The sequence below is a fragment of the Mesoplodon mirus genome (genome assembly GCF_964341445.2).
Source record: "Mesoplodon mirus genome assembly, chromosome: 16".
In the NCBI taxonomy this organism is placed as follows: domain Eukaryota; kingdom Metazoa; phylum Chordata; class Mammalia; order Artiodactyla; family Ziphiidae; genus Mesoplodon; species Mesoplodon mirus.
Genome location: NC_138992.1, coordinates 10399042 through 10423997, shown reverse-complemented (window position 1 = coordinate 10423997; position 24956 = coordinate 10399042). Strand labels below are relative to the sequence as shown.

General features: G+C 51.0%; 1 protein-coding gene across 5 annotated transcripts in view; it reads right to left on the bottom strand.

Annotated features, from left to right (window-relative positions):
* Nucleotides 1–24956, bottom strand: part of ASAP1 (ArfGAP with SH3 domain, ankyrin repeat and PH domain 1) — a 353145-nt gene that overhangs the window by 4112 nt on the left and 324077 nt on the right. For 4 of the 5 annotated variants that reach the window (XM_082601307.1, XM_082601309.1, XM_082601308.1 and 1 more), the window contains 5 exons: nucleotides 18560–18730; nucleotides 10659–10728; nucleotides 7987–8045; nucleotides 2622–3076; nucleotides 729–851 (listed from right to left, as the gene is read on the bottom strand). In XM_082601307.1, the coding sequence (XP_082457433.1) occupies nucleotides 729–851; nucleotides 2622–3076; nucleotides 7987–8045; nucleotides 10659–10728; nucleotides 18560–18730 (878 nt within the window). The remainder of the gene's footprint in view (nucleotides 1–728; nucleotides 852–2621; nucleotides 3077–7986; nucleotides 8046–10658; nucleotides 10729–18559; nucleotides 18731–24956) is intronic. The other variant, XM_082601310.1, reaches the window with a different exon arrangement.

The following is a 24956-nucleotide window of genomic DNA, read 5'->3' as shown; positions in this document are numbered from 1 at the left end:
GCCAAAAGTACATGTGTGTGCACGCGCGCGCGCGTGTGTGTGTGTGTGTGTGTGGATGTGCACACGTTCCTGGGCATCAGCAGGCTCTGCTGGCTCAGCTGTGAACCGCAGGCCCCGTTCTCGGCAGACAGAGCCAGGACCCTCTGGGCAGGAGGGGCTCAGGCTGCCAAGGAAGAAGAACTTCCACGCTGGGGTCGGGAAATGCTCGACGAGGAAAAGCACAGGAGGCTTCTGCCCACTGCACCTCTGCCTGGCAGGAACCACTGGAGGCTCCCTCCGGCCGCAACCTAGACAGCTGGGGACATGTCAGCCACCCCTGCGGCCACCGAGAACCGGGGCATTTTCAAGGGCCACGGCGGGAGGACAGGGATGCCTTTCCTTCCTGACACCTGGGCAGCAGGTTTTCAGGTAAAAGGAGTTTCACATATTCTCATTCAATCTTCTAAAGTCACGTGAAGCAGGGATCAGGCCCCACTTCACAGAGAGAGAACTGCAGGCGGGATGAAGGACGGAACTCGGGGAGGAGACGCACGGCGGTGGAGGGCAGGGCCTGAGCAGAGCTTGGCTGGGAAACCAGAACGTACCTAGAGCTTACAGGTTGTGGTGTGATAAGGCTAAAGCATGTGCGAGGGTGAATTCTCCTGACCCAGTTGCAAAGCTCTGGCCGCTGGCTAAGAGGCGGGGCTGGCAGGCCCCGGGGCACTCTGGTCCTCACGACTGGTACGTACCCACCACTCCTGGTCCTCCTCTCCGGTGACCACGATCACTTCGCCCTCCATGAAGGTCAGCTCGTCGTCATTGTCCGCCTGGCAGTCATAGATGGTCTTCACTCGCCTCACCTTACTTTTCCCCTTCAAGAAAGAAACGGGGTTTTAGCTCACAGGACAGACCGAAGGGAAAGAGACACACTGACTGGGCGAGTGAGTTCACCTCCCTGAGCCTCAGTTTCTCCTCGGTGAAAGGGGGGAGGCCTGTGGGCAGGTGTCCCGAGCCTTGGGTGCCCTCCAGACCCGACAGGCCCTCTGCCCCGAGCAGCAAGGCAGAGCCCGGTGTGAGCGAGCAGGCAGCCCCGATGACTTCCATCGGATGGCAAACATCGTGGGCAGGGACCAAAATCCAGCTTCACCTAGAACTGCAAGGCGCTCTCCCCTTCCCCAACCCACGGCAGCTTGCGGAGATGACAGAAGAGTCTAAAAATGGTTTGGGGAAACATGCTGTAAAGCAGGACGTGCAGCTTCTGCACACGGAACGTGCGGCATAAACACATTTCTCAGCCCCTCGTGCAAAGCACTGAGTCAGCACACGCTGCTTAAACAGGGCAGGGCAGCCTGGGGCGGGGAGGACGCCAGGCAGTTCCCCAAAACGTGTTAGCTTTTGATCCATTTTGACTTGGGCTTTTATTTGTTGGATTTCTAGTTCTTTGCAAACAGGAAGATGGAAATAGGGAAATGACCTTCTAAAGGATGGTTCTGGTGCCCAGCTTATTAAATAATTAGGAAGAAAAAAAGCAAGCTGTGTCTCTAAAAGTTTTGGGTCAAGCGCTTTTCCTGTCTGCTGGTTTCTCCCTCGGTCAGTCACCCTGACGACCCGCTGGCTTCTGCAGCCCTCTCCCTGGGCTGTGCTGGAGCTGGTGGGGTCTGAGAAGCCGGCGGAGCTGTGGCCAGTAGAGATCTTAAGTCTTCTCAGCTCTGACTCTGTGAGCAAGCTGCGTGTGGCCACTTATGACAGGGAGGGTTACATGAGATGAACAGTAAAGCAGCACAAACTGGAATTATGCGCAGGTCAAGGCCATGCGTGGTGCTCGGGCGTCTCGGGAGCCTGCCCTGGAGAAGGGCAAGCACCCGCTGATGCACGTGTGCATGGTCTCCCACCCAGGGGAGGATGGATTTTACTCGTCTCACTTTTCCTTTAGTACCGAAGTGACACACTTTTATTGCAACGTTGGTTTTTTGTAGTAAGATGTGAGTAGAGGCTTTTAGTCCCCCACTAACTGTGCTCCTTGACCCGGGTGCTCGTGACCCTGTGAGGGTGCGGCCATGGGCAGGACAGACAGCACACGTGCATCTTCCCAGAGCTCCGTTTTTCCAAAAAACATTTTGGGGCGGGCAGCGGGGCTGAAAAGCATGTTTACATTAAAGTAAAATGGCTATATCCTAGAGTAGAAAGCATTTCAGGACAAAGTTGGAATGGGAGACTTCAAACCAAATTCTGTGTGGGTGCAAGTCTTTTGGGGCCCTGCGCCCAATTCCTCCAGGAAGATGCTGTGAGAAGCAGCGGAGCGAGGTGCTCAGAACCCTGAGAGGGAGACCGCTTTCCTGCGACCTTGGGAGAGGAAAGGTCTCCTCCTCAAGGATCTGAGGCGAGAGCGACCACTTGCCGAGTGTTACTGGGTGCAGCTCATCTGTCACTGCGTTTCATCACCCATGAACTCAGGCACTGTCCTAGCTCTGGTCTGCATATAAGGAAACCTAGGCTCAGGGCACGTAATTAAGTGGCCAAGCCCCCGTGGTCACAGGGAACGCAGGTCCTGAGGTCTGTCTGCGGGGTCCACAGCCCGGTCCCAACCCCCAGGCTCCACGCCCCCATGATGCCCGAGCTGGGCCGGCCGGGTGTCCACCCACCGTGTTGATCTTCCTGGGCAGCGGCACAGGCGTCTCTGGCAGGGTGGGCGTGAGGTCGTTGGAGTCCTCGGACGCCTGCTTCGGGATATTCGGGGAGAGATCGGCCGGGTGTGACTTGGGGGCGAGCTCTGGGGGCGGCTGGGCCTTGGGAGAGGCGTCTGCTGCCTGGGGTTTCGCCAGCAAGTCTCCCAGCTGCGGCTTGGGCGGCAGGTCCTTCACCTGCGGCTTGGGAGGCAAGTCTGCGAGCTGCGGCTTGGGGGGCAGGTCTCCCGGCTTAGGTGGCAAGTCTCCGATTGGGGGTTTGGGAGCCAGTTCCGTGGGCTTCGGGGGCAGGTCTCCGGGTGGCGGCTTCTGCGGTAACTCTGCTAACTGCGATGACTTCTGGAAGAGCTCGGGCGGGACACTGGCTTTGTCGAGGGAGAGATGATGGCTGGTCTCTGTTTTCCTTAGGGCCACTGCGGGAAACAACACAGAGAGGGGGGTCACTGGACGGGGACGTGAGGGGATCAGCACTGCCTTCCTCTGTCACGGTCACATGGAGGAGAACCAACCCCGAGGGAGTGCTCTGGATGCAGAGGCACGGATGGCCTGCTTTGAAGAAGGTGAAAGTCAGAAGCCTGGGAGGCATCCACCTTACGATGGGTGATTTTATGCTTTAGTTTATGAACAGGACATCCAAACTAATCCAGAATAATAAAAAAAAAAAAAACCACAACTATAAACATAATACAGATTACAGAAAACTGAAAAGTATAGAGCTAAAGGAAAAGTTTTCCATAAGCCTCCTGCCTAAATGTAGCCATTTAAAATACTTTGATGTAATTTCCTTCTGGACTTTTCTATGTATTCTTCATAGATAAAACATGTATCTGCTTTTCCTATATACTGTTTTAGCAAGAGTATTTCCTGTGTTAATAAAAATTCTTTATTAGTAGCATATATATAGCTAAAATATTTATTTATTTATGTATTTGGCTGCGCCAGGTCTTAGTTGCAGCATGCGGGATCGTTAGTCGTGGCATGTGGACTCTTAGTTGCGGCACGTGGGATCTAGTGCCCTGATCGGGGATGGAACCTGGGTCCCCCGCACTGGAAGTGCAGAGTCTTATCCACTGGACCACCAGGGAAGTGCAGTGAGCATTCTTAATGCTGTAGCCTATTCCTGTCTACAGCAGTATCATAATGTACAATATTATTAATTCCCCACGTTTTATATGATTCATGCACTATGTAAGAGGGAAAAGGTTCCTCCCTCACCACGCCCACGCACCACCCCTCTGAGGTAACCTTTGCTCCATTTGAGTGGTGCACATACATGGGCGTATGAATTATCTTTTAAAACCCATAAATGGCATTACAATACATACACTGTTTGGAAAAAACTTTGTTTTTTTCCCATTTAATATGTTTGGGAGAATTTCTAAGTCAGTTCCTCTTCCTTGTCTTTAATGGCTGCATGGTACTCCATGGCTTGGAAATTCTGTAGTCTGTTGAAACCTTTGCACAGCTCTATCCAGTGGAACTTAGGACACTAAGACACATCTTCAAATCAGCCTTCACCACTTACTTACTAGCTGTGTGACCGTGAGCAAATTACACGACCTCTCTGTGCCTCACCTTCCTCATCATGAGTTGACATACGTAAAGACTTTGCCAACAGCACCTGGGAGGCTCTAGTTATATCAGAATATCATCATTACTGCTAGACAAGGTTCCTTGAGGCCAGGATTCACTGAGCACACAGTATGTGCTCAATGAGAACCCAGCTGACCAAGGCACACTGAGTGAGCCAAACTAGCCAAATTTTATTCTAGAAATATGAAATTCAGAAAGATAGTCTCAAAATTTCATTACTTAAAAAAGAAAGACAAACCCCAGTATTGTAAACTGTCACACGCTGGACTGCAGCCTGCCCAGCCACGTCCCTTCCTAAGGAAATCAAATTCAAGGACACCCTGCTCCCAGGCTGGCCCATGAGATTCAGCCGATGTGGCTCGGCTCAGAAACTGACAGCAGGCCCATCAGATTCCTCTCCTGGAAATCAGATCCTGCGGTCAACAAAAGTCTGAGGCAGTGATGGGGGAGAAGCTGGGAGATTCCCTGAGGCCGTGGGGCTGGAAAGCCTAGCTCTGAGCCACACTTTTGGGGAAACAGAAGCTGTGAGTAAGTGCTGCGCCATCCGAACATGCAACTCTGATTCTAGAAATCTGTCCTAAAAAGGGATCAAAGCCAGGCACTGACATGCCTGTGTTGAGTTGTTCAGCACGGCACTGTTTATAGTGAAAAAACTGTGAACTGGGTGAATGTGGAATAGGACAGACTGCTTAATATGTCCTGGTATCAGACAACAGAGTACTACGCAGCCAGTAAGAGGGTAATTTATGTCATGGAAAGGGTTCTTGATTTACTGTGTGACAAAAATCAGCTTACATAGTGATGTAAAAAAAAGCATAGGAAAAAAGACTGAAAGGATAGACCAAATTGTTTATCCTGGGTGGTGAGACTTCAGGTGGTTTGTATTTTCTTCTTTATGCTTATCTGTATTTTTAAAATCTTCTAGGATGAATATATATTACTTTTATAACACAAATAAATAAGAAAGAGACAGTTTCTCCTCCAGGGAAGCCTGCCCAATCTCTGGCTATTTTATTTCCAAGCTGATTTGGGTTTTCCTCTCTCTAATTAAAAGTCCTTTCTGGGGCTTCCCTGGTGGCGCAGTGGTTGAGAATCCACCTGCCGATGCAGGGGACACAGGTTTGTGCCCCGGTCCGGGAAGATCCCACATGCCGCGGAGCAGCTGGGCCCGTGAGCCATGGCCGCTGAGCCTGTGCGTCCGGAGCCTGTGCTCCGCAACGGGAGAGGCCACAACAGTGAGAGGCCCGCGTACCGCAAAAAAAAAAAAAAAAAAGAGTCCTTTCTGAACTGCATTCTTAACTCTGATGGACAGACAAGCAAATATGGTTCGTTCCTGAGAACGGACTCAAAGGACATAACAGGAGGAGGAGAAGAAGGAGGGGGAGGAAAGAGCCCACACACTCCCAAGCCCACATTCCCAACAGAGGGAGTGCCGGGCAGAGGATGGCACCCACCCAGTGGAAGAGCGCAAGCCTAACGACATTCATGAAGAGCTCACGGATACCTGAAAAAATAGGTACGTCGAAATGCTAAGTGGAAAAACCCAGGATGCAAAACTGTAGTTTCATTATGACAACTGTGAAAGAATGTAAGGGACCAGGTAGCTGTATCACAGTGCAGAACTGTGGTGACTCTGTTCAGGCTGAAAGATCCCCTGAGGTTTCTACACTATTGCCTTTTTCTTTTAAATTATTTAATTATTTATTTATGGCTGTGTTGGGTCTTCGTTTCTGTACGAGGGCTTTCTCTAGTTGCGGCAAGCGGGGGCCACTCTTCATCGCGGTGCGCGGGCCTCTCACTATCGCGGCCTCTCTTGTTGCGGAGCACAGGCTCCAGACGTGCAGGCTCAGTAGTCGTGGCTCACGGGGCTAGTTGCTCCGCGGCATGCGGGATCCTCCCAGACCAGGGCTCGAACCCGTGTTCCCTGCATTGGCAGGCAGATTCTCAACCACTGCGCCACCAGGCAAGCCCTTATACTATTGCCTTTTAAAACTCCTTCAACAAATGGCTCTGTGCAGCAGTCTGTCCCCAGTTGAGAAGGCTTTAATTAAGCCTTTTAAAAGGCGCCCGAAGGAGTTTAAAAATGGGTGATGTTTGGGAGGGAAAAAGAGTGAGATGTGGCCGGGACAGTCCATGTGAAAGTGCCAGCTGGTGGCAGGTGCTTGGGGGGAGGGGGGAAGGCAGTAGAAGGAGCTGCAGCCCCGCCCCTCTCGACGTCACAGCCGCCCTCTGTCTCCAGCTCAGGAGGCTCAGAAACACATCCGGGGACCCTACCATTTTTTTTGGGTGAGAGAGGGAACCACTGGATGGATGGGACACAGTGACTGATTTAACATGGATCACCCTGGTCTGGCTCTTCTGTTGAGGAAGGACTGCAGGGCCAGGGCAGAGGCAGGCAGACCAGGTAGGAGGCTGCAAGAGTCCAGACAAGAGGTGATGGGCCCGTGGACCACGGTGAGAGGGGGGGACATGGGAAGGAGTGCCTGGATGTTAAGACACATCGAAGGGAGAACCAACAGTACGTGTGGAAACACTGGATGTGGGGCATGGCAGGATGGAAGGAGCTGAGCTTCCTTCTTAGGTTTTAAGGCCCAAACACCTGGACCTGGACAGTATCGCCTGTAACAGATAGGGACACTGTGGGCAAAACAAGTCTAGGCGGGTGGGGTCAGAAGCGTATTCAAAATCTTAAGCTGAGCAGCCTATTAGACATGGGATAGAGCAGAGATATTACAGAGCCTGGTGTGTGTGAGTGTAGATTATAGAGGGATTCTTGGGCTGGGTGGATAATGTGGAGGTGCCAGGATGGGTTCCCCAGGGAATGAGGGCATATTCACAAGAGAAGTGACCATGGCCGAGCCAACCTCTGGAGGCTGAGGACATGAGGAGGGCCCAGCACAGGAGGGGAGCAGGGACTGTCAGTGCCCTAAGAACAGGACAGTGTCCACACGCCAAGTGCAGAGAGAGTAACCAGCCGGGCCAAAGGCTGCAGGCGGGCTGAGCTTGACCACCCGCCGACGGCCTTGTGGAGTGGTCTTAACAGAGGATACATGAATGGATCTTGGCTTTGAGTATCAACACCTGGAACTTCACTCAAAGAGAGACAATCAGATGGCACGTCCCTCTCAATTGAAGAACGCACCACAACCCAGGAAGGAGTTGTGCAAAGCCTGAACTTGTATCTGATTGGGTCTCTTGATCCAACTTTCAATTGCGAGGAAATACAGAGGACAGAGAACATGTTAAATGACCACATGGGGATGCCGGTCGGCAAAATCCAGCCTTTCTGAAGCATCAGCTCATTTCGTCCTTACAAAATCTGGTGAAGCAGGTGTCCTGGCCCTACTGACAGGTGAGGAACCTGAGGCTTAGTGAAGCTTCGGAGTCCCCTGCCCAGGCCACACAGCTAAGTGGCAGGGCTAGTACTGCTTCCCAGGTCTCTCTGATCATGTTTGCAAGAGATGAAATGGCACCTGGGGATACTAATGATGTGTCTTCTGGAAAAGCATGGTGTTTTTAAGGAAGAGTTTGGTGTTTTGCTCATCACAAAATTTGAACCTATAAATATTTTTCTTCATTGAACAAATATTAAATACACATCTACTACATACCAGCTACTGCTCTAGGCATCTGAGATAGAGCAGGGAACAAAAGAGACAGATGCCCCTGTCCCCTTGGAGGGTATAATGACACTCTAATTACATGCAAATATGAAAAAGATAGATCTTACCTTTCTGAGGTAGTTTAGGAAGAACTCTTGGGCCAAGGGCAGTCTTTGCAGAACCGGTGCTAATTAATAAATAAGAATCATTTAGGATCTCAAAGTGCTATAAAATCAACAGCGATATATATTACTCAAGGAAGTCACAGGAGTTTACAGAATTATCTAAAAAGTCTTTCATAATTTCTCTAACAAAAGATTTTAGTCTACTTTCCCTAATTCAAAGTTTGCCTGGATTTCCCTGAGGATTATCTTCTTATTCCCAAGTCTGCAAAATGGAGTCAAGAGGGAAAGTCATGAAACAACTAACCCTCCGAATGATAGAGCCTAATTCCTCCTCTTCTTGAAACCTTTCCCCAGAGGTAACAGCGTTTATGAAAGCGCCTGGCACACTGCAGGTCATGCCCGCAGTGCACTGCACAGAAGTAACAACTCATGTGACCCCAAAACATAACTCTTGTCACCTCCGTTTTCACAAGAGGAAACCGGAGCCTGTGCAGCTTCAGACCGGCAGAAGGTCCCGAGGCTGGTCAGTGGTGGAGCTGGATATTCAGACCCAGCTGTTTGACTCCAGAGCCCTTATGCTGTCTCTCTCTGCACCAGAGCAAACAGCTTGGGTCTCAGGCCTCCAGACTTTCCCTGAGCTTTTCCTCCTTTTGGGCGACTTGTAAACAAGCAGAGGAAGAAAGCCCGGGGAAGCAGCCCCTGGCACAGAAGCCGCCCTGTGTTGTTTGACATCATGTGACTCCTCACACCCCTGCCACCACCGAAGTGCCAGCGCTGCAGGTGGCATCTCTCAATTGGAACGCACTCTTTTCCTTGAACAAGAGGCTCTATCTATTCTCAGAGGACACCGGGAGCACTGCAGACCCAAACAGCAATAGCATCCAAGTGCCAGACTTGTATCTGCCAAGAGCCCCTTTTATTACTTCATTTATCCTTTTCTGTCCTCTGGTGGTCTAAGAACTGGCTTTCCCCCCTTCTTTCTAGCCTAACTGCATTTAAAAGGACAGGAAAAGGCAAACCAACCAAAGAGAAAACAAAAGTCCGATAAAAAAGATGAAATGCAAGCATCTTCCATCCTGGCCGACAAATCACCCTTGATCTTAACTGCTCTTTCCTCGGTTCCTTTGAAATCCTAAGGTCTCTGGGTTACTGGAGGATCAGGCTGTTGAGATGAAACCACACTGGGAAGAGTAAACATGCGAGGGCTTTGCTCTCAACATTGCTGGACTGTGTGTTTCCACCTCAGCATCTTTGCGGGGATGCACACCTGCCCATCACGGACGTAAGTTCAATGGTTTCCTGACCAGCGTACTGAGGCCAAGCCAGAGGCTTGGAAATGCCTCACATGGGAAACCTGGGGTCAACACTGCGTGTGCGTGGGCCCAGGCTTCTTCCTATGCTGCTGGGGGGGCCGTGTGCACGTGTGTGTGTACATATATATATATATATATATATATATATATACACACACACACACACACATGTATATACAGATAGATCTATGTGTGTGTGTACACGTATGTGTGTACACGTATGTGTGCACGTACATGTATATGTGTGTGCGTTTACACATATATGTGCGTACATGTATATGCGGATAGACCTATCTGTGTGTGTACACGTATATGTGAGTGCATGTATATGTGTGCGCATACATGTATTGTGTGCGCACATACACGTATATATGTGCGCGTGTACACGTGGGGGGCTTGATTCCACGTAAAAAACATTTTGTGGGCACTTTCTCTGCGTCAGACTCTCCTTCCTCTGGAAGGAGACCACCTGCCCTGCGGTTTAGAGCCCCCCAGGGCAAGGTGGGGAAGGGCTGAGTGGAGTGGCAGGCTCGGGGAGAGGAAGGGGAGGCTGCGGAACGTGGCGTCTGAGGACCCCCGGGGTGAGTCCAGCTCTGCATCTGCTACCACTTAAACTCCTGGGGTCCGTGTCCTCATATAATACTGAGGGCAGCAGTGACCGGGCTGCCTCACAGGGTCATAAAGACTAAACGAGATAGTGGCATTAAAAGAAATGAGGACTTCGTTTTTTAGCTTTGACAAGCTCTGGGAAGCGGCTCCTTGTGTCCCTGTCTGGGTCACACTTCTCGAGAAAACCCTCTGCGCTGGGACTGGGTAGATGCTGCCCACAGAAGACCTTCCAAAGTATCTCATTTCAGTGGAGGAGGGGAGAAAGGGACACCACGCCCCCCTTTTAGCCGAGCTTAAAAAAGTCTTACAGACAGGGAATTTGGAAAGAGTCATATTTTTATGTTTGAAAATCTCTAGGCTATTGGATTTCCCTGAGATTCATCTTTTTATTCCAAAGTCTGTAAAATGGAGTCAAGAGGGAAAGTAACAAAACAAAATGACTAAATTAAAAAACTGAAAATAAGAACTCATTCTGGCAGACTGCGATCCTCGGGGAGGTGGGGTCCATTCATGCCAGGAACCTGGATGTGGAGAGCAGTGCTCCCCTAAAACAAGGTCTGCAGACCCTGCCCAGGCTCGAGAACTGTCTGCCAAGGGGTGTTTGCAAACCGAGGGGAAGTACTCAGGCTCTCAGCATGATCAGCGCCAGCTGGCACGCCACACCTTGAGCAGATGGCTCCCAAAACCCAATTCTGTAACTCTGCCCACGGCAATGGTGAGCCTGCCAGGCGAGCACGTGCACAGATGGCTCACCTCGACTGCTGGGACAGGCCCTCGAACTTGTTAGCGGTCTTACTCGATGATGACGGACCCACGTCGTTACCTAGGGGGGAGATCAAATGTGAAAAGCCACGTTTTCCAACAGGAAATGGAATGTGGGGACATAGGAATAGGCAGGCAGGCCACCCTCAGGGTCCAGAAAGGAAGTCAAAAGCGTCAAGCTAGAACAGTGCACATTTCTGACGTTACAACAAACCGGTTTGGGTCTTGACAATGTTTTTGTTCCTATTAAATATTTAAAGAGGATGAGCGGTCTGCTCCCTGGCGAGGCCTCCAAGGTCACAGGACTTGGGGGGTGTCCCGTAGGCTCAGGATCTTGTCCTTAGCAGGGGAAGCAGAGTAAGGCTTCAAGTTCACCACAGATTCCCAAGCCAGGGGACCACCACTGGGAACCACCAGTGTGTGTGTGTGTACACACCATTATTCAGCAGGGTGGTGGTGACTGGCCACCTGCTGGGCAAGGCCCTCAGTCACTTATTTACTAATCATTCGTTCAAACATGAATGTTTATTAAGCATCTACTCTGTGCAAGGCATGAACACGGAGCAGGAGGCACCAAGGCAAGTTAAACCTCAGCAGAGTACGTCATCCCTCCTGTGAGGGGCACAGGCACAACTGATGCTGATAACACGGGGTGAGACGGATGCTGACAGGGTTGGGTGCTGTGAAACAAGGAGAAGGAAATAGCACCTAAAGTGAACTGGACATGGGCTTCCCTGGTGGCAGAGTGGTTAAGAAACCGCCTGCCAATGCAGGGGACACGGGTTTGAGCCCTGGTCTGGGAAGATCCCACGTGCTGCGGAGCAATGAAGCCCGTGCGCCACAACTACTGAGCCTGCACTCTAGAGCCCGTGAGCCACAGCTACTGAGCCCGTGCGCCTAAAGCCCGTGCTCCACAACTACTGAGCCTGCACTCTAGAGCTCGCGTGCCACAACTACTGAGCCCACGTGCCACAATTACTGAAACCCACGCGCCTAGAGCCCGTGCTCCGCAACAAGAGAAGCCACTGCAATGAGAAGCACACACACCGCAAGGAAGAGTAGCCCCCGCTCGCCGCGGCTAGAGAAAGCCCACGCGCAGCAACGAAGACCTAACGCAGCCAAAAATAAATAAATAAAGTAGATAAATTTATTTTAATAAATAAATAAAGCGAAGTGGTCAGAGGGGCAGGGAAAGTCCTCTCTGGGGGACACGGACCCTGAACAGTGAAACACCTTCAACGGGGGAGCAGCAAGACCAAATCCACGGGCTTGTCGAGGAGAGAGAGAGAGAGACTGGCCAGAATCAAAGTGGCCTCTTCTGTGGCCCCTTCCACCCAGGAGGGACCCCGGGAGCCCGCAGGGCACGGCCATCTCTGGGGCGCTGCCCCCTCTCCTCGCCTGCTCGCCCTTCCAGAGACCGCCCTGGACACTCCACGTGCTCCTGTTTCTGCAGAGCCCCTCCCCTGCCTGGACGCCCGCAACGCCTCCCGGGTGGCGCTGACGGGCTGGCTGAAGCAGGGAGGTGAAGGGGGCAGGCCGAGCAAGCACCCGGACGAACGCTCAGTGTGCAGAGGCGCCCACGCTCTCCCTCCTCACAGCAGGGGGAGCTGGCCCCGTCCTCATTTTAAAGATGAGGAGACAGGGTTAAGTGACCCAATGGCCACAGGTCGCATGATGCACCTAGCGGTCCTGCACACAAATGCACGTGCTTCTCATTGGCGTGACGCGCCAATAGCAACATTGGTAATAGCAACTACTGTGTATTGAGCACTTACTCTGAGTGAGGTACTGTGCTAGGTACCCCCTAGTCGTTCCGTCTATGAGATATAAAATGGAAGGCACTTACATGTGTAAGAAGAAACAAAGTAAAGCAAAGGTCAAGGTCAAGCAGCTGGTAAGGGCCAGGGCTGGGATATAAAGCCAGGCAGCGCCCCTCCAGGGCCTGCGTTCGACCACCACACTCGCCCCTCCAATCCCACTAACCTACAGGACAGGGAGCAGCCAGCAGAGCGCTAAGGTGGGTGCTCCCAGACAGGACCTCAACTTCAGGACACACATACAAGAAGAAACAAGCTCGACTGGTGCTACAAGGGCCAGAGACTTTCAAATACAGTTTTATGTTAATAAGACATCCCTCCTAACCATCCGTATGGTTCCACGAGTCTGTAACTTAACAGCGAAGGACTTCTTCGGCAGCCTCTCACGACATCCTTCGAGCTGAGACTTCCTTTAAGGCAGGCATTCCTTTTCAGCATGGTATGGGAATAAGCTGTTGCATCTGCTAATTTCTGCTCCAGGTAGAAAACACCCCAAACCAGTGATTCTTAACCCTATTAGGCATGAGACTGAACATGAGACCATAAAGGCTGCAAGAGCCCCCGGCTCTGCCCGGGGCCGCCCACTCCGTCACACAGACAGGCCATCACGTCAGGGGCTGTGGTCCGACAGCCACAGCTCATAGGTCCAGGGTCCTCACTTAGCCCTCCCCTCTGGCCACGCTCCAAAGACGCTGTCTGTTCTTATGCCTCTGTAGCTTTGCCCTCTCTGGTCCTTCTCCCTGCAACACCTATCCCCTCCCACTTGGGGTAAATTCCTTTGTAACCTTCAAAGGGTCTCTCCAAAGTCAATGTCTGAGAATTCTTCTCAAGCCAGACTCGGTCTCTCCACACCCCGGGTAAGCCTACAACCATTCATCACAGAGGATGACCAGGGTGCAGATTTTGGAGCCAGACGAGCCTGGTTTTGAATTTCAGTTGTACCACCGACCAGCGGGTGTGAGGTTTGATGACACTGCTTTTTCTACTGAGCCTCAGTTCCCTCATCTTTAAAATAGGCATAACAGTACCTGCTTCACTAGATGGGCACGAGCATCATGAGAGAGAAACCACGGAGTGTAGTTCACGGTGCTGGACCACAGGGGGCACGACACAAACGGAGATCACCGTTCTGAGCTCTCTGATGAGATGTAACAAAAATGCAGGTGATTTATTTCCTCAACGAGTGAGCATTTCACAGACAGGGGCTCTGCCTTGTCCGTCCCTGCAGCACCACCGGAGCCCAATGTCCGCACAGAGCAGTCACTGGGCGCTGCTGAATGAAGACAAGGCCCACAGGGCGGACTCCTCCACACCTGCCCCCACAGCCTGGTTTCTTGCGCACCTGGGTGGGGAGGCACCTGTGGTCTGGTGGATAGGAACCCTGTCTTCCTCAGAGCCAGGCAAAGGCCACCTGCTGTGCCTGGGAAGAGAAGCGTGGCTTCGAAAAAGTTCCAAAAATAGGATAGCACTAGAGGGAGGCGCAGAAGCATGGAAACAGCTCAATCCTTTTTTCCTCTCTCCATGCAACTTGGGAAATGACTGCGGTACACACACAGGTGTGCGAGGAGAGGGCTGGAGACGGACGGTGGGCAGACAGTTTAAAAAGCTGTGGCCAAGGGCTTCCCTAGTGGCGCAGTGGTTGAGAGTCCGCCTGCCGATGCAGGGGACACGGGTTCGTGCCCCGGTCCGGGAGGATCCCACATGCCGCGGAGCGGCTGGGCCCGTGAGCCGTGGCCGCTGAGCCTGCGCGTCCAGAGCCTGTGTTCCGCAATGGGAGAGGCCACAACGGTGAGAGGTCTGCGTACTGCAAAAAAAAAAAAGCTGTGGCCAAGACTCCAGGTCACTTACTGTAGCTCAGAAGCTGTGGGCCAGGAGTGTGGAACGAGAGGAGGGCACTGCCCAGCAGTGCCTGGCACACAGACTCCAGGAGTCTTCTGGAAGAGTGGGTAATTATACCCACCTCGGAGTCAGAAATAGGTTCAAATCCAGGCTCTGAAGTTATTGGACAAGTCACTTGACCTCTGTGATTCAATTTCCTCATCAGTAAACCAGGGACCATGACAGTCCCTATCTCATAGGACAGTTGTGATGGCTTAATACAGTAACATATGAACACGTGCACAGCAGCTGGTACATGGCGAATAATCTATATATGGTGGCAGCCATTGTTATTTCTAGAGCTGCACATAAAATGGGGTCTGAGTGGTGGGGGGAGGTGACTTGAGAATATATTGGGAAATCCAAGGAAAAGAAAGAATCAGGAAGTTTCTACCCAAAGGCTCTTTTACAAGCCAATACTACTTCTAATAAGTAAACGTGGGGGACTTGGATCAAACATTTCAAATATTGACCCATTTTACCTGGAAGTTCTGGCCCTGAAATATGAGAGATGTGCCCCGTAAACACTTCTCTGAATACCTGACAAAGGACGGAGGTCCCACGGAAAGCTGATCTCACTGCATTGTTTTCTTTGTTCTCACCTCTAAGGACCTCAGTGTCAAATCCGTGGTCTATTTCCAGCTGCTGTATTTGACCTTGTGTTATGCATTTTGTGACGACATAATACTCCTGGACTTCATCTTACTTTGCTCCCTTTATTCTCCCTTTGTCTTCATTTCCTTACTAATTTAATTTGAATTGTGTTAAACTGTGTTGGTCTGTTAGAAAGCAGGTTATAAACAACTTATTTTATCTCCAAAGGTGAGGTTTAACGACATGCCACTTCAAAAATCAACAGTCCCCCGCACCTAGTTGATTCTGCCACCGGCCTAGTTGTTTTCTGATCAAAATCCTGCCTCTGCCGTCTCCCTAGACAGATGGCCGAACCCACCACCATAGCGGGGCTGCAGTATGTGATAACTGGGCTATCCTGGGCACCGTGGATGCTGCGGTCCTGGCAGGGAGAAAGTCTGGGGTGGCCTCCCCACACACCAGGGCTCCGTGCTGCAGAGACGAGGTGGCACAGCCAGGCGGAGGGTGCCTACCTGCCGGGCTACCTTCCCCTGTCTCCATTCACAGGCAAAGAAACAACTGCTGAGACAGGGGAACAGCCAAGGGGATCACTGAGCCGTCACGTGCAGAGCTCAGCAGAGCAAGGAGAGCGCAAGGGCCACGGGCTCTCCCAGCCACACGGGCTCCCCACTCGCCAGCTGTGAGAACTTGGGCAGGGGACTGAACCTTTCTGAATCTCAGTGTCCTTAAAGTCAAGCCCCTTGCATTTCCTACTCTGTGGAACTGGGCTTAAGAATTCAATTAGTACTATTAATTAACTAGCCCCAGTTTACAGCCGGAGAAACTGAGGTATGGAACAATTCAAAGGTAACTGCTGAAAGCCACAGGGCTACCAGGTGGTAGAGGTGGATTAGAATCTGGGCAGTATGACACAGGTCCACACCGGAGCTCCACTGAGACAAACAGCTTGTGCCCTTGTAAGGAGTTCATACTGCACTGGGAAAGACAGAAAGGCTACCAGAACCACTGTGTGATAAGCCCTATGCCAGAAGGAGCAGCGAGTGGGCATGGGGGTGCTGGCCGGGCTGGGGAAGGTCTCTGAAGCAGGTCCCTGGACAGTAGATCTTGAAGGATGACTAAGCGTGAACACAAATGGACAGACTGTTCTAGGTTGAGGGCACACTATGAGCAAAGGCTCGGCTCTTAGGGGAGAGGATGGAGTTGGGAGCCCACCGACTCAACACGGCAGGCACGTCCTATGGCAGGGGGTGGGCAGGTGAGGCCAGGGCGAGCTGGGGGCTGTGCTACTCCACCTCCGCATGTCTGCCCCCCACGCCCCGGTCCACATCTCAGACAGTCCAAAGGCCCTCACCTCAGGGGCTGTGGGGAGACGGGAGGTTTAGGGGAGCATAAGAGCACTGGAACGATGGGTGCCTAGAGGGAAACTGCAGGCACCATAAATGCTGCCTAGGAATCTGGTGCCCTGTGTGCCTTATTAATTAACAGTCTGACCCCTGCCTTCGGCTTCTGGACCACAACGTCAGTGGGAGACAGGTAGGGATAAAACCCGCGGTGATCGTACAACACAAAGCATGAAGACCGAATCTGAGCCACTTTAACCTGCCTGGTGAGAGGCTTGTTACCACCCCACGTCTGCAGATGCCTTTAAGAACATCTCCCCTGTGTGCGCACACACCAACTCAGAAAAAACGGCCCTGATGGCCACAGAATTACCACCTGGGGTTGTCTGTGACGTGTACAGTGGTCACTTTGTGTGGAGAGATTTTGAGTTTTGTCCCTTGAGGCTGGTGGTAGGTGGCAGCCAACTGCTCAGGGCCCACAGCTTCCAAAGCTTGAAGGCTCCCGCTCACCGTCCGGGGCACCAACTCACGCTCATCAAGGGGTAACCTTGTTTCTTAGTGAAAAATGCCCCTTGTCCACAACGAAACCCACCCAAACCCAAACCAAATCAAAAGAACACCCGCTTGTTTTCTAGTCCTGCTGCTTAGTCTTGTGAAAGAAACTTAAGAAAGGGATGATTCTTAAGCCAGAAAACAGAAATTTAGTAAATTTAACTACAGACTGATGGAGTCTGTGAGGCACAATGAACTTTATGCAGAAATAAAACCCGAGTGAACAACAGGATCAAAATCTAGTGAAATTCGAAAAGGTCAGTCTGTGATTTGTGGTATGAAGAGCTGCAGGAAACTGGTGACCTTCAGTGGAGCGTGATTTGGGGCAAATGATTCTTCCTCTAGGAAGAATCCTTTTGGGAGAATCCTGGGGACTCCTGAAGGCCCTGGGGTGGGGCCTCGGGCAGTGTCAGGGACCTGCATGGTGCTGACGTGCGCACCCTCCCCGCAGTGGGTCTCACCGGGAACAGATTTGTCAACACCCGCTGCAAATGTCCCCTCCCCGCGAAGCCTGCCGATGCAGCTGGACACCCTGCTTCAGCATTTCCGCAGTATTTGGTGAAGAACGCACGGCACACATCTCCCTCCTGGACCATGAGCTCCTCGAGCACAAGGGTGGAGAAGCCCAAACCCTAGGCACCAGGCCGGTGGAGTGAACAGCTAAGCACAGACAGTCCACGCGCACTGTGGCATCTGGGTCACATGACACACAGGCCTGCCCGTCTGCAAATGGGCAGCATGGCTTTTCCCAGAAGCTCCCCAAATCCAGAACACCTATTAGGGGCTTTCTGACGAGGCCTTTAAAGGCATTCAGCTGAGCTCCCTATCAGTTACAAACAAACAAAAAAGCCATGACACAATTCACTGGCAAGGGGAGGTGAGCCACGCAAATCAGCAGGGCCAGGACCCCGTGGGCGCCGGGAGACACCGGGCTCTTGAGCGAAACTGGTGGCAGGCTGGTGAGCTACAAAGGGAGATAAAGACGGAAACCGTATTCCTTGTGGATAGAAATTTGTTATCTGCCACCAGTGTCACTGAAATGGTAAACTACTAACTGATCTGGGCAGGTGTGTTTATTCTCAATCGATTATTGAGCACCTACTGCATCCTGGGCTCGACTCTAGGCTCTGTGAACACAGAAAGGAACAAGACAGACAAGGGCCCTGCTCTCACGGAGCTAGGTTCCAGAGACCAAAAAACCGAACACAAATAAAATACCTGTCAGCGGTGATCTGGGGTCCTGAGGGAAACACTGGGGAGGGGGCTCCCTCAGAGAGGATGGCCCAGGAGACAGACATGCAGGCAGAGAAGGACGGGAGGGAGCCAGGCTTTCAAGCCCATGACAGAGCTGCAGGGAGGGGGCGGCCCCAGGAAGGAAAGAGCCCAGTGGACCCAGAGGTGAAAGCAGGCCGGCGAGGCTGAGCGGGGGACAGGAGCTGGGAGAGACCAGCCGGACCACCAGGGCCCTGGTGGGTGTCTGGTGCACAAAAAGCGCTCAGAAGCTTATCACTAGTACACTTTTTAAGTGGTGGTGGTATTTTACCCCATGTTTCTTGGCCATAAGAGGCTGTGCAATCATATGTATCCAGGCCCTCACCCAGCGTGGGTGCGGTCTGGTCCATCTGCTGGGTGTGCGGAGTGCCCACTGCCCCCCGAGCCCCGCGTGCTGCCTGACTCAGGCAGTGAGGGCCCTGACTGGAGGACGACTTACCCCAAGGAACTGCGCCTTTGTTTGGGGGCCCGTGAGGTAGTGGGCTGGGAGGGTCGGATAGGGTTCTCTTGTGTCCGGGCGGTGGGGGAGGAGGCCTCTTCTTGGACAGGGTGGAGCTGCCACTAGAGGTCTGGGTGCTTAGAGGGAGTGCTGAAGGTGGGCCAGTTGGACCTGGAAAGGAATCGAATGGTGCAGGAAGGTTAATCCCGGTCTCGCAGATGGAACAGCCTGTGTGCAGTCACTCCCATGCATCAAATGGAGTGTGACACACACAGACCGAAGCACGAGGCTGGGGACGGCCAAGTCCATCGACCCGGTAATCCCCAAAAGAGGGTTTTTAAAAATTGCTGGTAAAAAAAATTAAAAAGGAGAGTGTGTGCTTTTAAGGAACAAAACGTCAGTCAACACGGAACGCTACTGGGTTTAAATCATCCTTTGGGTACAACGGGAGAAATAAAACACACACATTTTAAACCAGTAACTCAGTGGAACCACTGCAAAACCTACAGAGGAAGAAGGCACACAGCACTGCCAGCAAAATCAATGGAGAAAGAGCAAAATACCGACTAAACCTCCAAAGGGCCTCACGTGGACACATGAACACTGGATTCATAGAATAGGGTTTCTCTCTCCACTGCAATTTTTTTTTTCAGTCAGCAAATGCTGCCTGAAGTTTTCTTTTTAATGACTTTTATAAATAATGAAGGCTCTAATGTAAAGGGTTACTTGGAAAGAAGGGAAATCCAAAAACCCCTTTTTCCTCCAATTCTGAACTGTTCTAGAAATCATAAACCACCTATTATATTGGAAGCTTATATACATAAGCTTCACTGATTTCTATAGGTTTAAAAAAATTTTTTTTAATTTATTTATTTTTGGCTGCGTCGGGTCTTCGTAGCTGCGCGCGGGCTTTCCCTAGTTGCAGCGAGGGGGGGCTACTCTTCATTGCGCTGCACGGGCTTCTCACTCACTGCAGTGGCTTCTCTTGCTGCGGAGCACGGGCTCTAGGTGTGTGGGCTTCAGTAGCTGTGGCACGCGGGCTCAGTAGTTGTGGCTCGCGGGCTCTAGAGCGCAGGCTCAGTAGTTGTGGCGCATGGGCTTAACTGCTCCGCGGCACGTGGGATCTTCCCGGACCAGGGCCCAAACCCGTGTCTCCTGCATTGGCAGGCAGATTTGTAACCACTGTGCCACCAGGGAAGCCCTGATTTCTAAAGGTTTTTAAAAAGATTCTACTTTCTCCAGAGGTAATGACAGGATAACAATAATGATATTAATATCACACACACACACACCACTACTGCATAAGTTGACTGTTTGAACTAACGCTTTAAGAAAAAAAGGAGTTTGTTTTCAATGAGCACTATGGGAGTAGTATATATGCTGTTAAGTTTGTTTATTCCAAGTGACACTGAAGTGGCTGGTGTGTGCCGAGCACTATATGCTGGGCACTTTGACAAATCTCTCTTTATGATCATTACCAGGTTATGGTTTAAGTGGACAACAGTGTCCGCAAACATTAAAAGAGAAAAAAAGGAAAGAAACAAAAAAAGCTAGGAACACTGCCACACCAAATGTTTATCGCAGGATAGCAGGTACCTGGTGATCCAGAAAGGCTCCAGAAGAGCTTTTTACATTCTGCATATTAAGAGAGAAGCTTAATTACTGCTGGCCTCCTTCCTCGGGAAAACAAGCTTCACTATTTCCCGTGATCAATTACTGCTCAGTACAAACACAGATTTAAACCCCCATTTCTCAAAGATAGTCTCGTCTTGGAAGTAAATACTGTTCATCTCAGTAAAATGGTCGTGTGTTTTAGAATTAAATGGCCCTAGCGGCAGTATTTATTCTCAGTCCTACTGATGAGATACGTGATGGAAGCCTTACCGATATCCCGAATCAACGCCCAATTACGGCACCAGTCACTGAAGTTTCAGAAACTGTTTTATTTTTGTAACAGTAAAGGCATTGTTATTTTAGCCTTGTGTTTGTACAGCGCTTCCTAGTTTTCCAAATGTGTTTGTACATGCTATTTGCCTTGATTTTCGTAACAACCCTGTGAGGCATGTGGGTCTGGTATTACTGGTCCCATTTGGCAGCTAGGAAAGCGGGGCTGGGCGTGATTAAGGGTATGGAGCCACGAGGGGCGGGGCTGAGCCATGATGCAGGCCTCCGGGGATGGCGAGGGCTCGCCCCGTCCTGAAAGCCAGGCCGGCATTTTCTGGGCTCGCCACACGAGGAAAATGGCAACAACAACGCTCGGTACTAGGAAGTGTAATTTTCCTCTTGGAAATAAATGGAGAATACATAATAGACAATGGTGAGATTCCCCAGCAGTTTCATCTGTATCGCCATCTAGGGACTTTCTGATGCAATGCATCTGGAAGGCCATATCAACCAGTTTCAAATCCCGCCTGGAAACACAGATGGCCAATGGAGCTATGTCTCTGGGCAAAGCTGTCTGTGTACGTGGTTTTAGGAGTGATCAGACCAGGGCTGTCCTGTAACCACAAACCAAGCAAAATCAAGCTTCCTGAATCATCATCTAAAAAATGTAGGGGTTAGTGTTCCCTTCCTCACGTCATCACGGCCTTGTCTTACTTTCAGACATCAGCTACTACAGTCTCTAATTATCCGTCTTTGCTGACTTGTTCATTGCCTCTCTCCCCACCATGCTGCAGGTTCTACCAGGGTCAGGCTGTTCTCTGGCCTGGTGTAGAGAAAGCTGCATTTAGTAAATACAGTATCGAATTAATGGATGAATAAACTTCTACTTCTCTTGTTGTAAGGCTAGCGATCCTTAAGGAAGACAGAACGTCTCACTTAGGGTGACAGATCAGAAACCAGGGAGAGAGGGGACCTAGGGAGAGATAGTGTGAAGTTCGAAAAGAAATATTCAATACTGTAATTGACTTTCATGGCAAACAACACACAGACCCACCTATTGTTCTGTAATAGAAGCTACAGAAAGGAAGATGCCATGAAATCTTCTTGGCTGGTAGGGCATGAGTTAAAAAAGGGTGAAAAACACTGTGTCAGACCCCAGAAAAGCAGTCAAAAATTTTTAACTTTACTGTAAAGAGCTCAAAAGACTTCCGAAATAAGTAACTAGTCTTTAAGCACTAAAAAGCATGTTTCCTGCAAACTAAACCTGAGCATTGGCTTGGTCAGGAAAGAAGCAATTCTGGAGGGGTAAAGAAAGCTAAAACAAAACAAACTAAAAAATAGTAAACACGGCATCAAACAAACTCAACAGGGGTGGGAGGCAAGGTTAACAGGTGGGGTGGGGACTCGGGCAGCCAGTGTTCTTCCCTCAACTCTGCCAGGGCCTGTGGGAATAAGGAGAAAACACCCTAAGCCACATTTGTCGCGAATACTGGCTATTATGTCAAATTATCCTCTAACGCTTTTTCTTAAAAATATGGTCTAGATTTCCGAAGCTGCCATAAATAGCTCCAAGGTTAAATTATTAGAAGGTCTTCTACAAGGAGGCAGGGGGGTGTACCACGCAGCTCTTACTCGGGGTTCACATGCCTGGGGTTCTCCTGTATTTCCAACAGCCTCTTGGTCACTCAGTTAGACGTTCTCTGGGGCTTCAACGCTAGTGGCCCCACGTGAGCAGTGCTGCCTCGAGCACCTCACCGTCACCGGCTCAGGGAGGTCCCTCACTGAGGCCTGCAGCTCAGGCGTGTGGCCACCATGCGGCCAGAGCTCGGGAAGCCCACGCGCGTGACGCGGCCGTGCATCTCAGAAGCCTCGGTGCTCACTGCCGTCCCTCCTCTCCTCTGCATCTGCTAAGGGTTAGCTCATCCAGAAGCTTCTCTAACCCTCCTTTGTCCTGGAGCAACTGCTTCTATCTCTGCTCGCACAAGGCTAAATGGCACTACATACTCGCTACCCTGCATCAGAGCTACACTCTCTCCTCCTTCCCAGGCTGGAAGCCTCCTTAGAGCAAGATCCACACTGCCTTTCTCTCTCTCAGCACCTGGCACATGCTGAGCACAGTCTATGGAAATAATTCATGGTGTAAGTGAGGAGGAGTCTTCTTCAATGTCCCTGTACCTTTGGTTTTTAATAAAACAGAATACCCAGAGGTCTTCCATGCTGGGAGACCAAATAAAAGTACACCTTTGAAATTTAAATCTAAAACAAGACCCAGAAGATGGCTTTAAAAATTATCCTGACAGTTTTCGGAAAAACTGTCTGTAGAAGGATAACATACATATTCTAACATGCCAAATAGAAGTGTTAAAGACAGAAGTTAATGACAGAGTTATACAGACAACTCTAGACAATAAAAATGACTAATTTACCATTTTCTAATGGTTTTCACAGTACAGAACTTAAAAAGAATGGAAAGTTTCTATCACTTAAAAAGTAGATAGGGACTTCCCTGGTGGTGCAGTGGTTACGAATCCACCTGCCAATGCAGAGGACAGATGTCCGAGCCCTGGTCCGGGAAGATTCCACATGCCGTGGAGCGACTAAGCCCATGTGCCACAACTACTGAGCTCGTGCGCCACAACTACTGAGCCTGTGCACCTAGAGCCCGTGCTCCACAACAAGAAAAGCCACCGCGATGAGAAGCCCGCGCACCACAAACAAAAGTAGCCCCCCCACCCCGCCACAACTAGAGAAAGCCTGCACACAGCAACGAAGACCCAACGTGGCCAAAAATAAACAAAAAATAAAAATAAAAAAATTTATATATTAAAAAAAAGTAGATAAAGATGCAAGAATATTTACTTAGAGAAGAACTGCGTGTAGTAGGAAGGAGCTATCATCATCTTCATGCTCAGGTGGGGAAACAGAGGCACGGTGTGGGGTTGGGGGGGGACGTGTGGAGAAAGCACGGTAGGCTGGCAGCAGGCCTGGCAGGATCCCAACACGGCAGTGACACCGTGAAAGACGCAGCGCTGCACACAGAACACGCAGGAGCCATTCACGTGTCCTTCAGTCTGCTTCCAGGACACTGATCATTAAGAGAAAAGTGCCGAACTCAAGGGGCTCAGGGTTGGCTCTTTAGTACTCATATATTCTTTTTTCTTTTTCTTTTTAAAAGTAATTTTTTTGCTTTTTAAAATTTATTTATTTATTTTTGGCTGTGTTGGGTCTTCATTGCTGCACGCAGGCTTTCTCTAGTTGCGGTGAGTGGGTTTCTCTTGTTGCAGAGCACAGGCTCTAGGCGTGCGGGCTTCAGTAGTGGCACGTGGGCTCAGTAGTTGTGGCTCGCGGGCTCTAGAGCACAGGCTCAGTAGTTGTGGCACACGGGCTTAGCTGCTCCGCAGCATGTGGGATCTTCCCGGACCAGGGCTCAAACCCGTGTCCCCTGCACTGGCAGGCGGATTCCCAACCACTGCGCCATCAGGGAAGTCCTGCTCATACACTCTTATGTGCAAGACGCACAACAGCATTTCCTCTGCTCCCCTTTCCACACCCTGGCAGTCGGGCGACTGGGCTGGCGAGCCCGGGCCAGTGGCCACTGCTGAGGGCAGAAGTCACAGAGGTGCTCTCGGCCAGCAAGAAGGCCAACGCAAGGTGATACACGTGTGCAGTCTTTTAAAAAGGATTGAGAGAGACTGACAAAAATAGGCAAAACAAACAAGCAAACAAAAACCCACTCACAAAAGAAAACCCCAGAAAAATCCAGAAAATTCAGCACAAATGAAGGACAATGGTCCATGGGAAGCTTTAAAATTGAGCCACTCAAATGGCTACCTTCCTGTGAGATAAAAAAATCCCAGGAAACTCTACAGTCATCAGCATGTGAATAAAGCCACTCACCGGGAAACATCTCCTAGGCAAGCCCAACTCCTGGAGCAGGGCACTTTCGTACCTTCAGACCCCGGGGCAGTCTTCTCCCCGGCCACCGCCTCTCTGCCCTAACTGTTGCTACAGACCTCAAATGAGTCAGAGAAATGGTGAATAAATGCTTACACACTGAGTTTGGGCATAAACATGGTGCAGAAGGATCGTCAGCAAGTCAGTTATCACAGCCCCAGGGCATCTGGGTTGGTTTTATGAGTGTCCCCTCCTTGCTCTGGCCGCACTTTTCTGGGACGTGCTTTCACTGATTCTGCTGTTGTTTGTTCACTCAACAAGCGCTGATGGAGCATGCCCGCTCTGTGCCAGGGATGCAGGGTCAGCTCATCCCCAGCCTCTGTGTGGAGGAGTTCTGCCTCCAGGGGAAGGGGGGAGTGAAAGGAAGACTCCCTTCACCCTCTCTTCAAACCTGGAGCGCCACCGACTGCTGCCCCTGATGAGGGCACAGCTCACCGCTTTCTCACCCACTGGAGCACGAGCCTCCAAGCAGGAGCTCCCCGCTCCGCCCTCTGCTACCTCGCCAGGGTCCAGGGCACCTGCAGAACTGAACACATGCAGCAGGACCCAACAGGCTCCC